The 16,774-nt window shown below is 55.8% G+C and overlaps 1 protein-coding gene across 8 annotated transcripts in view; it reads right to left on the bottom strand.

The window, feature by feature from the left end:
- Nucleotides 1-16,774, bottom strand: part of DNM2 (dynamin 2) — an 81,000-nt gene that overhangs the window by 37,857 nt on the left and 26,369 nt on the right. For all 8 annotated transcript variants that reach the window (XM_059159984.1, XM_059159976.1, XM_059159978.1 and 5 more), the window contains exons 2-5: nucleotides 15,641-15,714; nucleotides 4,621-4,770; nucleotides 3,275-3,478; nucleotides 820-918 (exon numbers count right to left, since the gene is read on the bottom strand). In XM_059159984.1, the coding sequence (XP_059015967.1) occupies nucleotides 820-918; nucleotides 3,275-3,478; nucleotides 4,621-4,770; nucleotides 15,641-15,714 (527 nt within the window). The remainder of the gene's footprint in view (nucleotides 1-819; nucleotides 919-3,274; nucleotides 3,479-4,620; nucleotides 4,771-15,640; nucleotides 15,715-16,774) is intronic.

Below are 16,774 nucleotides of genomic sequence, written 5' to 3'. Positions count from 1 at the left end.
GTGGCTCAGGTGTTAAGCATCCCACTCTTGACTTTGGCTCAGATCATGACCTCAGGGACATGAGATCGAGCCTCACATTGGGTTCCCGCTCGGCGGGGAGTCTACTTGGGATTTTCTCTCTTTCTCTCCCTCTGCCCCTCCTACTCACATACTTTCTCTCTCACTAAAATAAGTAAGTAAAATCTTGGGGAAAAAAAAAAGAAAAATTATGAATCCTGGGGCACGTGGGTGGTACAGTCAGTTAAGCATCCAACCCTGGTGTCAACTCAGGTGACGATCTCGGGGTCATGCGATCCAGCTGTGCGTTGGGCTCCAACCGCAAAGCAGAGTCTGCTCTGCTCCCTCTGCCCACCACCCCTCCTCTTGCAAATAAATAAATAAATTGAAACAAAGAAAGGAAGGGAGAGGGGGAAGAAGGAAGGAAAGAGACAGGGAAGGAAGGAAGGAAGGAAGCAGTCAATTAATTAATTATGCATCCTGGGGAATGTTTTCAGAGGAGAGCCCTGAAGTATAAACTGGCTGGAGAGGCTGTGCTAGGGATGACTGTGGTGTCCTTTCTCTGTAGGCCTGTTTATGTCCCCGAAAGCGAGCAGGTGTTAACTGTGTAACTGGGAAGTCAATGTGTACAAATCAGAAGAAAAAGATATATAGGAAACAGTAGTTACTCCCTGCACCTAGGAAACAGGCAGCAGTGGGTGCTTATGTGTGTATATTTCCTGGCATTGGTCCAGGTTTCAGTAATGATAAGGACAAAAACATTATCATCTGAACCTCCTCCCTGCCACTGCACCCCGCCCCCAGCTCTGCACCCAAGCCCACCTCTTCTCAAGGGGAGCAGCTTGTTCTCCAGGACGTCCCTAGCATCAGTGCCTTCGTCCATCAGATCGAGCTTTGTGATGACGCCAATGGTCCGCAGGCCTGAAAGAGCCCAGAGGTCAAAGGATGCCGTGAGGGAGGAGCTTGGTCTGGCAGCTTTGGGCGGGGATCCCCACTTCCAGGTGTGGGACCTGGGACAAGCCATAACATCACCTGCCTGGACCCTAGTTTCCCTCATGTCAAGTGAAGACAACAGCCACACCAGTCTCAGAGGGCTCTTCATGAAGACACACTGGCTTGTGACAGACACGCCATCAGTAAATACTGGCCACCATCATTGTCATTCCTGTGACCTGCTGACAGTGTCTCGCTGCCACAGTGTCGGGGGAGACCTTGTGGAAACTCAAAATCCCGGCTCAGTCTCCATGCTGCGCTGAGTTAGCTGCAGAGTCCCAACATCATACACAAACCCACGGCGACGGTTTCTAGGGTTACCCTGCACCTGAGTGGCCAAAATTCCACTCTGGAAACCACCTCATCAGAATCCTCCTATCCCCAGGCCCACTCGCAAATCAAGGGAAACCCTCTAAGCAAAACTGCTCACCTACAGATCAGTGGCCCCCGGCAGGACTACGGATCACCTCTGCGATGGTGCCCATGCATGTGTGGGTGTGTGCGTATGTGTGAACCACATGAAGCCCAGGGAGGTCCTCAGAGGACGCGAAGGGGGCACCCTGGCACCCTGCCTGTTCACACTCAGCCATGAGCCTGTGAGCTGCCATCACCTTTCTGGACAATGGAGGGGCCACAGCTGTGAACACCCACAAAGCTTGTGCCAGGCGGGGAGGGGAGGGCAGAGTGAGGGAGGATATGGTACCGCAGAGGGGTCTGGGGGCCCGGACTCTATTGGAAATGCTGGATTTCACTGGAGCGTTATTTCCAAAAGACCAGAAACAATCCACATGTTCAAGAACAAAGAACAGTCAACAATGGGCAGTTTGGTGGGTGCTGTGTACATGCATCCCACTGGTAACAAGGAAACATGCACACACAGCACAGAAAAATAAGGAAAGGTCATTTTGGGGGTAATAATTATGAACACTTCCAGAGACAGAAAAGCTAACATCAAGTTCACAAGTGTAAGTGAACCCACGCCCATTCCCTCAACACCCGATCAAGCCTCTGTGGCATCTCTGTCACAATCAGACTCTATCCCATGGGACTGGATGGGGGGGTGGGCACAGGGAGGCTGTGGGGGGGCGCCAGGTAGAGGTAGCCTCTCCTAGGAGAGGGGTGACCTGGGGACACAGTGTCCCCTTCGCTGGACAAAGATACTCAGAACACAGTCCTCAACTCTGAAAAGCTTGCAGTCCACAGTGCAAAAGGGCCGTCAGTTCCTACCCCTCCCCGAGCCGTCCTCGAGCCAGACCAGAACCGGAAACCAGGGCGCAAAGTGCCAGAGCCTGTCTTGCCCCATCTCCTCCCTGGTCCCCGACTCCCTCCAAACCACTATGGAATCAGGCAGTCAGAGGGCATTTCACAAACCACATTTCAGTGCGTGTCCCCCTCCACAACCACCAACACATGCAGGACACACCCGGGTCCCCACAGCAGCCACCAAGGCCCCTGGGATAGTCCCACCCCCCACGTCACCTCCTCTGCCCCAGTCACAATGGCCTCCTTGCCATCTCCTGGGCACCCCAGGCTCAATCAAGCCCAGCCTATTTAGCATCACTGGCCATTTCCCTGGATTTTGCCTCTCTTCATCATTTGCCGTTCTGGTCTTGCCTGAAACCTCACATCTTCAGAGACATCTGACCCCCACCTCCTCCTACCCTAGCCACTCTCTCAAAAGGTTAGATTTTCCTCCAGTGCTTGCTTTTGGCTGAAACTGCCCCACCTGCTTATTTTCTTATGGTTTTCTCTCTCCCTCCCTGGAACATCAACTCACCAGGGCAGGGGCCCCTTGTCAACTTTGTCCCCTACAGGGTCCCCAAGGCCAAAACAGAGCCTGGCATATAACAGGTACTTAACTGACATGTACTTAATCAATGGCCTAAGGAAAAGTTTGACCCGGAATGCCCCGAGCCAGAGACGCCACAGTCCACACTGAGCCCTATTGCCCCATCGGACTTCATGAACTCATCCCCCTTTTACCTTCTCTGCCTGGCCCCTAAGCATTACAGGGACCTCCCCAGTCCTCTGAGGTGCTCTACAGGCTAGGACTGCTGTTGCCATTCTGACAGAAGGGGACCAAGATGCCCAGCTGCCACACAACAGCCTCTTGGGCAGTCCATTGGCCCTGCAGGTCCCCAAAGGAGAGGCTGTATCCCAGGAGGGCCTATTCCTAGGGGTCATAGGCCAAAGGCCGAGTGACCTAGAAACAAGGATGCTGGGCAAGCTGCCATGCTCCCAGGCCCTCGGAAGGGGAACGCCTACTGTGGGGCTCAGTAGTTACCTTGTGGGTCGACCTCCTTGGCCAGCTTGAGGGCGTCCGAGTTGGCCAGGTCCATGTTGGCAGGGGTGACAGCGAGGATGAGGCTGCTTTCCCGGCTGATGAACTGTAGGATCATGTCCTTGATCTGGTACTCGATATCTGGGGGCTGGTCCCCCACAGGCACCTTGGTGATACCCGGGAGGTCGATGAGGGTCAGGTTCAACACTGAGAGGAAACCAGAGGGAAAAGTCATCAGACACAGAGGAGGGGAGGCAGGCAAGGCCCCACGGCCCCACAGCTATCCAGCCTGCTTCCCTAAGTGCTGGGGGGTCAGGCTGCAGGAGTCCTCTGCCCTCCAACCAGATCACTCCTTTTGATCCAGTAGCTCCTCTTCAAGTCCCCCTCCTACAGGCAGCCTCCCTCTAGTGCAGCGATATAGTTCTAAATCGGGACGTTTGACTAGCAGCCTGGAATCGCTCTCTGTGACTAAATAAATTTTGGCCCATCGATGCAGTTGTGACCAAAGGCTGCTGCTTGCCAGTGTTTGCCATAAAAAACAAAAGGATGCTCTGATAAGAGACACACTGAGATGTATTCCTGCCAAGAAATAGCATTTTATATTATGCTACAATCTGAGTAAAAGTGTGAAACACACATGCATGAAACACACATGCAAACAGGATCATAACTACTGACTCAGCCGTTAGAATACAAGATACATTCATAATCCTGAAGGCTCCAGGGTAGGTTTTTGCTCAATACCCTTTCATAATTTTTGAATTTCTGTGCCGTGCAGAGGCATCATCTATTCAGAAATACGTCGATTTAAAAACTCATGGCCAAGAACTCAGGCTGAGGAGTTCCGAGTCTGCTGGAATATTCTCCGAATGCCATCTCAGTTAGCAATCTATGCCCTGGGGCCACAAGTCGTACTTGGTGGCAAGCTGCTCTAGGTCACTGATGGGAGTTTTAAAATCAGAATATTGTGCAGAGAAGACTGGCTTTCCGGCTCCTCTGCAAGGCCCAGAAGACCTGGTTACCCTGGGCTGGTCTCCTTATGTGGCCCAGGACCTGGGAGCCACACAGCAGCCACCCCTTTCCACAGGGGCGTACAGCTATGAAATGCCCCAGTCCCCACCAAGCCTGACAGTCTTCCCAGCATGCTGTGTTTCCTGAGAGCTGAGACTGATTCCTCAGCACCATGTTCCTATTAAAAAATGGGAAGCCCGAGACCAAGAGGGCTATGTGCGTGAAGAATGGAAGGGGTCCTATTTCTTGTGAGAGCACAGCCGACCCCACCCACAAGCGGCACAGAGTCGGCTCCCCTCCATCGCGACACCCAAACGGTCTGCGCCGGTGCTGCCTACCGTGGGGCGAGTAGACCCGCAGGTTGATGGGCACTGGGGAGATGCCTTTGTTGGTCCCCGTGACCCTGTCGGTCTCCGCTTCGATCTCCTGCCGGACTTCATCAAAGTCTGTAAACTTTTTGGACTTACAGTGCAAAAACTCAGCATATTCTGAAAAAGGAAGAAAGATGCTTGAAATGAGAAAGAGAAGCCATCTCACTCGCGGGCAGGGAGCTGATGGCCTTCTGGGACAGGTGCCTTGTCAAGCAGAGAAAGTGAAGGGTCAGTCACAGAGGCTCCAGGAATTTGGGGAGCAACAGATTTATTCTCAGAGACAGAGATCTGCAGGCACACCCCGTCAGCCGGGCCTCCTCCCAGACCCCAGGGGATTCCTCAAGGAACAAAAACCAGCAAAGACCCTGTCCCCAGGGAGGGAACAGAAACTCTCGTGAGGTATTTTGTGAAACAACACGTCAGGACGCGCTATGAGGAAAACAAAACAAAAAACCAAGGAGTGGGTGTAACCAGCAGTTGTCACTTTCGGACGAACAGGACATTAGGGGAAATACGGGCACGTGTCACTGGACAGCAGGTGGGGTACGCGTGAGGAAGCTGCCTCATTGGTGGTCTCCGTTGAGACCAAGTCTGGAATCGTGAGGCGGAAACTCCCTCGCTGTGGGTCAAAGGAGACGCAGGCCACTGTCCCAGTGGGATCCTGGGCTGCTGGCACTGTCCAGCTCACCAAGATGCCAGACGCATGTCCCTGAGACCCATCTGTCCCTCCTCCCCAAGCACCTGCACGGTGTGGGGAACAGGGAGCCACCAAAGCCCATCTCACTGTCTCTCTTCCCCTCCTGGCCATTGGCAGGGCCCCCCACCTAGACATGAGGCCCTCAGGAGAAGAGCTTCTGGGCAAAGGAGGCCTTTCCATGCCTTCTGAGCCGAGTGACCCCGACAACTAGGACTTGGGCCCCTCAGCTCTGGGGTAGAGCAAGAACAGAACATGTTTGTCCTCAGATGTAGGGACAGAGCCTACTGGTACTTGCTGTATAATTCTTCAACTTTCCCGTATGTTCCCATTTTTGCGGTCAGTGTTGGGGAGGGGGTACCCCGTAGGCTCAGAGACCACAGCTCTGCGGTAATGATTAAAAAAAAAAAAAAGACGGAAGTCAGACATGCTGGCAAACAGCCCAAAGGACCAGACCACTGCAGAGAGGCTGCGTCCTCTCTAAGAGGAAAGAACGAGAAATCGCCTCGGTGTCCACCAGGAGGAGACCTGGCTACACAAATCCCAGCACAGAAATGCCATCAGCTGCCTCAAGAGGGGACAGACATGGAGCCTGACAGAGGAGCCCCAGCAAGAATGGAATGCCAAGGGGCGCCTGGGTGGCTCAGTGGGTTAAGCCGCTGCCTTCGGCTCAGGTCATGATCTCAGGGTCCTGGGATCGAGTCCCGCATCGGGCTCTCTGCTTAGCAGGGAGCCTGCTTCCCTCTCTCTCTCTCTGCCTGCCTCTCCATCTACTTGTGATTTCTCTCTGTCAAATAAATAAATAAAATCTTTAAAAAAAAAAAAAAAAAAAAAAAAGAATGGAATGCCAAGAGGCTCGCCACCCCGTCACCGTGACCTAACCAACCACGGCCCACGTTCAGCTCCTGCCGGCTCCCGCCGAGCCCTGTGCGCGTGCCCGCGTGCTCCCACGGGCCCCTCAGGGGCAAGCACCGGGGCAGCATGCGTCTGTGCCGTGCAGGAGGAACCTGAGGCCCACAGAGGGGAAGCGACTTGGCCCAAGCTCAGTGGTGGAGCTGCGATTCCGACTTCAGCTCTTCTGTCTCCAGGTAGTGGCTCTTAGGTCATGTGGCCTTTGTGAGCTCCGCATCGCCCCACACCCCCCAAGGCTCTTAACCTCTCTGAACCCCTGCATCGGGGACCCGGGGGATTCCGTGGGCTCAGATCACGGAGAACCACCTCCACCGTGGGCACTGGCCACTTGGGGACAGGGGCAACGAGGACACCGCCAGCATGGGCACCCCCACCCCACCCCCACCAGCTGACCCAGTTCCCAAGGACAGTCACGCTCAAGCCCTCCACAGGGACAAGAGGAAACGCTTGGCTGCTCTTCCGGCAGCAGCCTCCAAAAATGGAACAGTCCCCCAACCCCCCACAGCATACCTCAGTTCTCATCCGGCTCGGGGCCCTGGGCTCAGCACCCGCAAGAGACCATCCCCCTTCCAGGAGCACAGACACAGGACGCAGGCCCTCTGACTTGTACACTGCGCCGGGAGGCCTGGTGCCTAGAAGGCCCACTCCCAGCCCTTCCTCCCCCAGGGCCTGCCTGCCCGCTGCCTCTCGCAGGGAGCCTTTCTGAACTCCAGGCCGCCTGACCCTCAACCTATATCTTGGGGCTCCTCTCCCCACATCAGAGCCACGTCATCCTGGGATGGTGCTTATGGGACCACGACCTGCCGGCTCTGAGTCCAGTGTACGCTGGCCGTCGCCCCTTCTGCTGACCCCTTTGTCTGCAGGAGGTGTAGACGGTGCCAGAAAGAAGACAGCTTCTCCCCTGGGAACTGGGGGGGGGGGGGGGGGAGGGCGCAGCACACCCTCTGTGCTTGAGAGGAAGGTTCAGGAGCCTGGCAGGCCCATCCCTCACTCCACACTTTACTAGGCTCCTGGTCACTTTGGAACCACGTGCCAGATTCCAGGGTTGATACTAATCTTCAAAAGCTCCCACCAAGCCTGCCTTCCCCCCACAGCACTGACTCCCTTAAAGCCGGACCTCAGCCCTCCTTTCCTCAGAACCCTCCACAGCGCCCAACTAACCACCTCCCCAGAGCCCTGAATGTCCTTCTCCCCAGCCTCTGACTTCAACTCATTCCCCTCCAGCCAGCCACTCGGGTCTTCTGCCCAGGACCTTTGCACTGGCTCTTCTGCCTCCAGGCTCTCTCCCTAACCTCCTTCAGGTTCAAGTGTCACCTTCTCCATGAGGCATGCTCTGGCCCCCACCCAAGATAGCGAACCTCTTGAGTGTCTCTTCCTTCCCTGCCTTATGACTCTCCAAGCACTGGTCGCCTTCTGACAACACTGAACTCCTCATCCTGTGTTATTTTCCAGGTTCACCCTACAGGGCAGGGATCGCAATCACTCTGTGTCCCTGGGCTCCCTCTGGGTGCTTCTACTGACCTGCTCAATTACTGTACATGTGACTGAACGACTATCAGAAAGACACTGTGGTCCCTGCCTCGGCTTCTCTAAGTGGGTCCAACACCAAGGCCACCAAGCTGAGTAGATGGGAGACTAGACTGGACAGGGACTGAGTCTGGCAAGGCCACCTGCTGTTTTTTCCTCCCTCTCTCTCTCTCTCCCCCAGCTCCCTCCTTCCTTCCCAAGATCTTGACACTAAAGGCCCAGTCCTGAACTGGGTTCCTGGTCTGGTCCAAGCGTGTCAAAGGAGGTGGTGCCACAGACACTCCAAAGAGACCCACACAGAAGTCAGGGGTGGGGGGGACCTCCTGGAGGGACCAACCAGCCCAAGTACAGCCCCAGCCCACCCCAGGGCGAGGGAGGCAGGCCAGGGCAGCAGTGGGCAGAGAGGCTGGGCCTGCATCCTCTCTGAGGTGGTGACTTCCCCCCATTGCCTGAGGATCCCCTGGCCTAGGGGCTCTGGGGAAGGAGGGGAGTCCCTGCGGACCAGGTCTGCCTCTGTGCCAGTCTCCCAGTGGAGAGAACAGAAACCCGAGAAGTAGACAGGAGCGACTTTGCCTGGGGCTCCACAGCCCTGTACGGGCTGGAATGCCCTGGAATGCTGATGATTTTTTAATGACCCCCTGTCGCAAAGAATAAGTCAGAGGCCTGAAGGCTGAGCTCAGAGCCTGTGATGCCTGGAGACTCCCTCTCAACTCCTTCCCAGCAGCCAAAGTGGAGGTGCCCGCAGCAGAGCTGCTCGGCACTGTCCCCAGCCTGACTGCTGCGTAACTGTCCCCTGCTGGTCACAGAGAACAAGGCCAGAGCCCCCCACCCCAACCTTCGGTCCCAGAGCCCAGTGGCAGCACTGACCGCCCCAGCCCTACCCCCAAGGCCAGCCTGCCCTCAGCCAGGCTCTTCCCCAGGAGGAAGGGCAGCCCTAGAGTTTCCAAGAGACCCAGCCCCAGGGCCTGGAGCACAGCAGGAATGAAGCAAGAAGCCGGGCCCTTGTCCAACACTCGTGCTGCTGACCCAGAGGCGCCAGCCGCCCTCTCCCACCACCAGGCTTCCCACGCACATCCTGACTGCGGGGCAGTGAATGCACTCGCAGTTTTTTTCTAGAAAGACATTCTGCCCTCCTTCCAGGACTTGTTCCCTCATCTCCTTCAGGTCTCAGCCCTAAACAGCCCTTGGAGGGGAGGCCCACCCTGACCACCCTGGTCCCTCCCCCCACCACACCCCTGTGGCCGGGTGTCCCTGCTAAGGCTGGAGCAGCAGGAGAGCAGACCTCGTTCTGGTCACTGCTTTCTCAGGCGCCTGGTAGCTAGTAGGTGCTTAATAAAAATTACTGAGTGACCTATTAATTCAAAGTCATAAGGTGTCGCAGCCTAAGACCACATCACCCTGAGTCCCAAGCAGGTCCCCACTGTGCTCTGGGCATCTTCCAGGCCCTTCGGGAAGGTGTCCTCAGAAGGGAGATGGCAAGCACGTGCTGCCACCTTCGGGGTAATGGGCAACCCGGGGCACAAAGAAACAGCCCCAAGATAGTGGCCGCAATTCCCTCAGGCCTGGCTTCCCAAGAAGTCCTTACGTCCTCCTGTTTCAAAGGAGCTGGAGGAGGCCCACAGGACACGGAAGGCACCCTCCCCAACCTACAGGCAGAGCCGGGGACAGACAGAGCTGAAGCTGGGCTGGAACGACTGGCTTGGGAAGGGTGAGTCAGGCCCCACAACATCACGTGGGGAGGGGACAGGAAGGAGAGGGGCGGCATCCTAGCCACACCCAGCTCGGTGCCTCAGTTCCCCTACAAGGAAATGGGACAACAGAGAACACAGCTGTGGGGCTGCTAGGAAATCGAATTCCTCCATGCCGCTGCCGGAATTCTACAAATAGCTTAGCTGCCAGTCAAAGAAATGCACAAGGCTGGCCCTGGGGTATCAGGGCTCTTCTTCGTTTGTTTGTTTGTTTGTTTGTTTTTAAGATTTATTTATGTGACAGAGCGAGAGTGAGCTCAAGAGAGGGAACACAAGCAGGGGGAGTGGCAGAGGGAAAGGGAGAAGCAAGCTTCCCGCTGAGCAGGGAGCCTGATGCGAGGCTCAACCCCAGGACCCCAGGATCACGACCTGAGCAGAAGGCAGACATTCAATGACTGAGCCACCCAGGTACCCCCCCGCCAATTTTCTTGGGGGAGAGAGAGCGTGCATGCGCACTTGGGCCCAAGGGTGGGGCGGGGGGGGGGTAGCGGATGAAGGAGAGAAAGAATCCCAAGCGGACTCCAGCGGGAAGCCCAACTAGGAGATCGATCCCACGATCCCGAGATCACAATGAGCAGAAATCAAGAGCCAATCAAACACTTAAACCACCTGAGCCACCCAGGGGCACCAGCATCTCGGGGCTTTGCATGGAGGCGCCCTGCCCGGGTCTTCATGGACATTTCCCAGCCCTTCCGCGTTCTCAGTTCAGCAAGGAGAGGAACACCAAGCTGACTCCTGGCAGCAGGAGATGGGGTTCGGCTTCCCCTAACTGGGCGACGACAGGCATGCTCACCTGTGGTGGGAAGACACACCTGGGGACTCAGATATACTCGGGAGACCCTGAGTCCGAGCAAATGGGTCCGAACAAGAGGAACTCTGCAGAGGCTTTAGCCAATCGAGAAGAGGCAAAGCATGTGGCACCCCTGAGCCTGCTTGCTTCTCAGGCTCCCTCCGATTCGGGACAAGTCACGCAGACCTCCCATTCTAGGACACACCGCCACTGGGAAGGTGTCCTATCGTGATTTATAGTGAGAAATACATATTTGTATTTGTATTTGAAATACATATTTGTATTTCTTCCCTCCATTTTTGACACAAGAGCTCCTAAAATCCTTGGAAAGCCCTAAGTGATAAGAGCAATAAAGGGGTCTTAACATTTCTAATAAGCCCCTTTCAGCCACACATCAGTTTATGCTAATGAGGAGACTTCTGGAAAGCACTTAAGGATGGGAGCTGCTTGCCAGGGGGACCAATTTATGTGATTAAAAGAGCTTTGAGTCCCTCCCTGCCCACCCCCACCTGGAGAGGGCTGGAGGTTGAATCAATCGCCAGTAGCCAGTGATTTTATCAGTCATGCCTGTGTAATGAGGGCTCATAAAAATCCCAAAAGGTCGGCGCTCAGAAAGCTTCCCAGCTGGAGAGCACGAGTCGGGCGCTGGGAGAGGGGCGCCCCTTCCCCACACCCTGCCCTATGCCCCTCTTCCCTCTGGCTGCTCCCGAGTTCTATCCTTTTTATGTTAACCACCGATCTAGGAAGTGAACGGTTTCCCTAAGCTCTGTGAGCCGCTCCAGTAAATGCACTGAGCCTGTGGAGGGGCCCTGGGAACCTCAGATCTGCAGCCAGGCAGTAAGGCGCTCAGGGGACACCCTGGACCCGCAGTGGGGGCAAAGGGCGACAGTCTAGTGGCCCTGAGCTCTTAGTCTGGTCTGACACCATCGCCAGGTGGGCAGGCGGTGTCGGAACGGAGGTGACTGTGGGCCACGCAGTCCACGTCCACCGTGAACTGGAGAACTGCTTGGTAGTGTGGGAAAAACGTCACATACACCAGAGAAAGTGACAGCCCTAGCCCCTGCCTGGCTTGCACCAGCTCCTGGCTCTGTTTTCTCATCAGGACACAAGGTCCTGCCCTGAGTGCTGTAGACCGGCTTTACAGAAAAGGCCCCGCCAGGGCCAGGCTCCCGGAAAAAGGTGCCAGAGAAAGAGCTGTTGATAATCCCGCCCGCCCGCCCTGGACAGGCAGAGAAGAGGCGCGGCAGCAGCCCACAGGGGGTCAGGGTGCTGGGCGCCAGAGAAAGCTGTGGACAAAGCACATCAGGATTTGGGGGGAGAGAAATCATTAAGAAAATGTAAGAATAGGATGAGGTTACAGGGATGGGATGGGGGGTGGGGGCACTGGGCTCCCAGGAGAGGAGGACGAGGGTGGGCAGGGTGTTCCAGGGAGGGAGCGCAGTGAGGGCAAAGGCCTGGAGGCGTGAATGAACGAGCTGACCTTGAAGATGACACGAGGGAAGGTGGTGGCTGCAGCTAGGGACCAGAAGGAGGCGAGGTCCCAGGGGTCAGCAAGGCCCTGTTGGGGTCAGAAGGCTTTAAGGAAGCAGAGAGCCAAGCCCTGCCATCCCCTCTCTGGAGCCTGGGAACACCAGCCAAGGTCAAGGGCTCGGCGGGCCACATTCCAGACAAGAACAGTCCCCACCACCCAGGGTTTACTAGGCCAAGGGGTGGTGCCTAGGGAGAAGCAAGGTTCACCCATGGACCATCAAACTTCCTGGTGGCCGTGGTTTTAGGTATTATAAAGATTTTAAGTAATATCTACACCCAATGTGGGGCTCAAACTTATAACCCCAAGATCAAGAACTGCATGCTCTACTAAGCCAGCCAGGTGCCCCATGCGGTCTTAGGTAATTTTTAAACTACCTAAGCAGATTAAAAGTAACAGCTCACTAAGAGCAGTATGGACCAGAAGGCAGACATCACTGGGTGTCACAGGCATCAAGAGGACAAAGGCCCCTGGCAGAGCAACATCGTGGGATGCCAGACTGACCCCACAGCAGGCGGCAGCCACACCAAAGCTAGGGCCACAAGGGAGGTACTGCTCTCACCCCATTCTACAGATGAGGAAGCTGAGGCAGAGAGTGGGAAGCCACGTGCCCCAGGCCTCAGACCCTAGGGGTAGTGTGTGCTCCGGAGTCCTGCTCTCCAGAGTCAGCTGGACAAAAGTCTACTCTCTAGAAGCAATGCAGCCCCACATAGCCCCTAGAAAGCCCTCCACCAATCACCATGTCCCTCACTGCGAGTAGCCTCCTCCCTCTTACTAGTGGGATGTCCTGCCTCCTACCCAGCTAGGGCACCTCTGCTGTTCATCGTCCTGGACCCCCCACCTCTAGGTCACTCTAGACTGCCCCTCACCCTCACAGCACTGCCCTGGGCCAGACTTCATCACCTCTTCCCTGGTGCGAGGCTACCCTCTCCGTGGCCTGTCCTCCTTTCACAGGGCAGCCAGTGGGCTGAGCCGGTCTTACCCCACCCATGTGCTCTTTGGGCTCTCATGTCTCATCCTTCACCAGACTGCCAGGCCATGTCACCTGCCTCCTGACCCTCCCCCCAGCCTCCCTTCACAGCTTCACACATGCTGCAGCCCCTGCCCAGAATGTTCTTCCTGGGCCCCTGGCCCAAAATCAATCTAATGGCCCATATACACTCCCACACCCCCAGTCCTGCTGCCTTGCAGCCTGGCCATGGCATCCCCTGTCTGCTGTCTCCCTGGCATCCAGCAGAAGTCTAGCTTGGAATGGTCACGCGTCCGCTAGCAGCAACAAGACCGGAGATGACACGGTCAGGTGGAGAAGGAGGAAGGAGTATGTGTGCTGGGGGCACAGCAAGGGCCACCACCACAGGGGACATCGGGCCTCACATCCCACCTCCACCACCAGCCCAACAGGATGCAACCACAATTCTATCTCCACAGCTGCCACCCTGTCCCCACCTGCCCCCAGGCACCACTCCCACCTCTTCCAGTCCCCTGCCCTGGACAGGCTCCTGTGGTGTCTCCCTCCAGCAGCCACAGGATCTGGACAAGTGACACATGGGCCTAAGGGTATACCCCACCAAGTGGTTTTAGGGCTGGGCTCTCACGATGACCCTCCTGTGTGCTCTTGGGCAAGTGGCTTCATCTCTGGAAGCTCCGGTTCCCTCCTCCATAAAGTGGGGATGACGGGAACGGAGACCCCAGTGTTAGTCCGGTCAGGCACCAGGCTGATGTGCACCCTTGGAGTTTCTGCCTTCAGTGCTCTTCGCATCTGCCACTCTCCGCTGGAAGGAGAGCTCCCCCTTCCCTGACACCAGCACACCTGTTCGCTCTGGCTCCAAGATCACTTCTTTGGAAAAGCCCCAAGATGCCCCACCCTCTAGGATGAAGTTAGTCACTCTCCCCTCTCCACACACACTCCAATATGGGGGGGGGGGCAGGCCTGCCTGTCGCCCCCCCCCCAGTCTCCCGCTTCTGTCCCCTGGCACCAATGGGAATGGGTAGGTGGCGGGTGGTGGCAGCAGCCTTGGTCCTGTCACTGCTGTGCCCTGGGCCTGGAGCAGCCTGTGGCATGCACTAAGTGCACAGTGGACCACAGCTGGTGACGGCCACCATGGAGATGATGGGGGAGCCCTCCCGCCATAACACAGCCTGCCACCTTCCACTGCAGAAAGCCAGCAGACCTGTTCTCCCAGCAGGCCATCTGGAACAAGCCATCAGAAAGCACAAAACCACACCCCCTGCCTCAGCAACGCACGGGGAGGACCTGGAGTGTGCCAGGCACCGAGCTGCGGGTTGGACCTATTGAATAACGAGGTCTTCATGGCAACCAACAAAGTCAGCGCTATTATTATCTTCACTGTCCAGACAGGAAACACATCGTGAGCAGCCGTCCCTCCCCAGGGGCCATGAGGCCAGTAAGCTGCAGAGTCACTATCTGAACCCAGGCAGTCTTGAGCTCCCAGGGCCGACCCACCAGGGCAGAGGCTTTCCCTTGTGTGGCCCTGGGTCAGAAGCACGCCCATCAGCATCAGCTGGGAACTCATTAAAAATGCACATGCTCAGCCCTCTCCCACAACGGACGCACTGTCATCTGAAAGCCCGGGCTCTGCTACCGCCAGTCTTGGCCCAGCTGATTGGACGCTTACTGACTCGCCTGTGGCCTATGACACGGCAAGGCTCACAAGGAAGAAGTGTGGGCCAATCGGCTACGGCCTCTCACCGGAGTCACGCCCCCTCGCAGGTGGGCTGGGCGGAGTCAGAGGATGAAAATGAGAGCACGTGACTGGGACACCACACAGGGGAGGGGCTGAGATCTGACTGGGTGACGCCCATCCTGTGTGGGGCGCCCGGCGTAAAGGAAGGTGGCCTCGTTAAGCTTCAGTTTACCGGTAAAATGGGGGTGTGTCAGCTGCCTTCCTAGCACGGGTGTGTCGAACCGGGCCGTGCGGTGAGCCTGGCACCCTCTGAACACTGACCCAACCAAGGCCAATATTCCAGGCACGGAGGCCACTCGGGGCTCTGGAGGGGGCTCTGGAGGGAGGCAAGGCCATGCCCCGGAGAGCTTCCCAGTCCCCTTCTAGCTTCTGACCCGAGGTGCTTTCCAAGAAGACCTCAGCAGGTTTTATGCTGGAAGACATGCCCACCTCATGCCAGACTTGTGTCGAAAGAACAGAAATAAACGCGGCCACCCAGGCGAAGACAGAAAAAAAATCTACACCGGCCATTCTATATTCAGTGGATGGGCCTCTCCCCAAAGCCAACGTCGTCATCAAAACAGACACAGCGGTGATGCTGCTCTAAGGAAAAGAGGAGACAGGACAACGGAGTGTAGGAGGGACTGATCAGAGCGGCTGGAAAACTAGCTGGGGGAGATTTCTCGGGGGACAACTGGCAACATGAGTATGGCCTGGGCATCAGATACCAGGCAGAAATGATTACTTTCCTTGGGTGAGGCTCTATGACTGTAGGAAGGTGTCCTTAGTGCAAGGGGAGGCTCACTGAAGTATTCTGGGTTGACATGTCACAATGTCTGCATCTGATTTTAAAAGCGTTCAGCGAAAATGTGTTATCCACAGGGTAGCCAGCAAACGTGGCGACTAGCGGCCTGGTCACAATGGAGGATATGAGGCGTGGGTGTTCACCGAACTGTGCTTCAACTGTGCTACCCACATGGAGACCATGAATTCAAGCCCAAATGACAGCCCAAGACCCTGGACGCCGCCATTGGCCCCCTCACTCCTGCCGGGCACCGCGTCCACACTCATTTCCTGCTGCAGCGGCGAGCTGTCCCACTGTACCTGTTTTTGAGAAGATGAGCTGCAGAATGAGAGGTCGCCGGGTGACGATTCCTGAACCTCGGGGAAGGAAGTCCCTGTGGGAGGGGAAAAGGACAGAAGTTACTCACGAGGCTGGCTTGCAAGGCAGGAAGTGTGACCACACATGTGGGGCAATTGCGTCTTGCGAGTGGGGCAACATCAGCAAAGACACCAGTCCCAGCCCGGCACTGGGAGACGCTCTGACCACAGAGGGTCCTGAAGCCACAAGGGGCAGAGGAGGGACTGGAATGAAGGCTGCCGATGAGTGGTACCGTGTCCCTCTGGCTGGCAGCGCTCTAGCCCCAGCCTGCCCAAAGAGCTCTTTTACAGACAGATATTTGAACAACGTCCCCCACACCTCAAAGAGATCTGTACATTTCCGATGTGCACGTTATACATTGATATAATGCCATATGTATGATAGAAAGATGAAGTCAAAGTAGTTGATGACAAAATACGATGTTTCATGTCCCAAAAAGACCAATCAATATAGGCAGCAAGTAGATCAATTCTTGATCAGGGGTGGGAAACGAGGAGAGAGATTTCTGGGATGCTGGACACGTTCTAAAACTTGATTGTGGTGGTCAACTTACTAATACTTACTGTAAATTTACTAAAAATATCACTGCATTTGAAACGGGTAGATTTCCTAATACAGAAACAATCCCTCGATAAAACAGTGAAATAAAAAATGTATCCTGTATATTTCACTACAGAAATAGGCACCATCCACACCTGCTCACATTAGCAATGTGGATGCCTGCCAAGTAGGGCGACCAGAAGGCACTCTGGACCAGTGAGAAAGGAAAGTCAAAGAGCAGGGATCCAGGGGGGCACTGGAGTAGAAGGGGGACTTTCAGAGATCATTAAAGCCATGCAGAGGATTCTTGTGTTGTCATGTAAAAATGGAGAAAGGATCTAGGTTCGGAGAATTTCAAACAAGGAGTGTGCTTAGATAAATATTTAGGTCATCTGCAATCTGGGCAGGACACAGGCCAAGTGGTACGGGGCATCCCCCCTGGGGTGGTCAGAGAAGGCTCCTCAGAGAAGCAGAAACAAGAAATGAGCCACATGCAGGGCTGCGGAACGGCAGGGCAGGGAAACAGCAAGGAGGCC

The sequence above is a fragment of the Mustela lutreola genome, chromosome 2, assembly GCF_030435805.1.
Source record: "Mustela lutreola isolate mMusLut2 chromosome 2, mMusLut2.pri, whole genome shotgun sequence".
Taxonomy (NCBI): domain Eukaryota; kingdom Metazoa; phylum Chordata; class Mammalia; order Carnivora; family Mustelidae; genus Mustela; species Mustela lutreola.
Note: the sequence above shows the minus strand (reverse complement) of the source record. Positions and strands in the feature narration are given on the sequence as shown.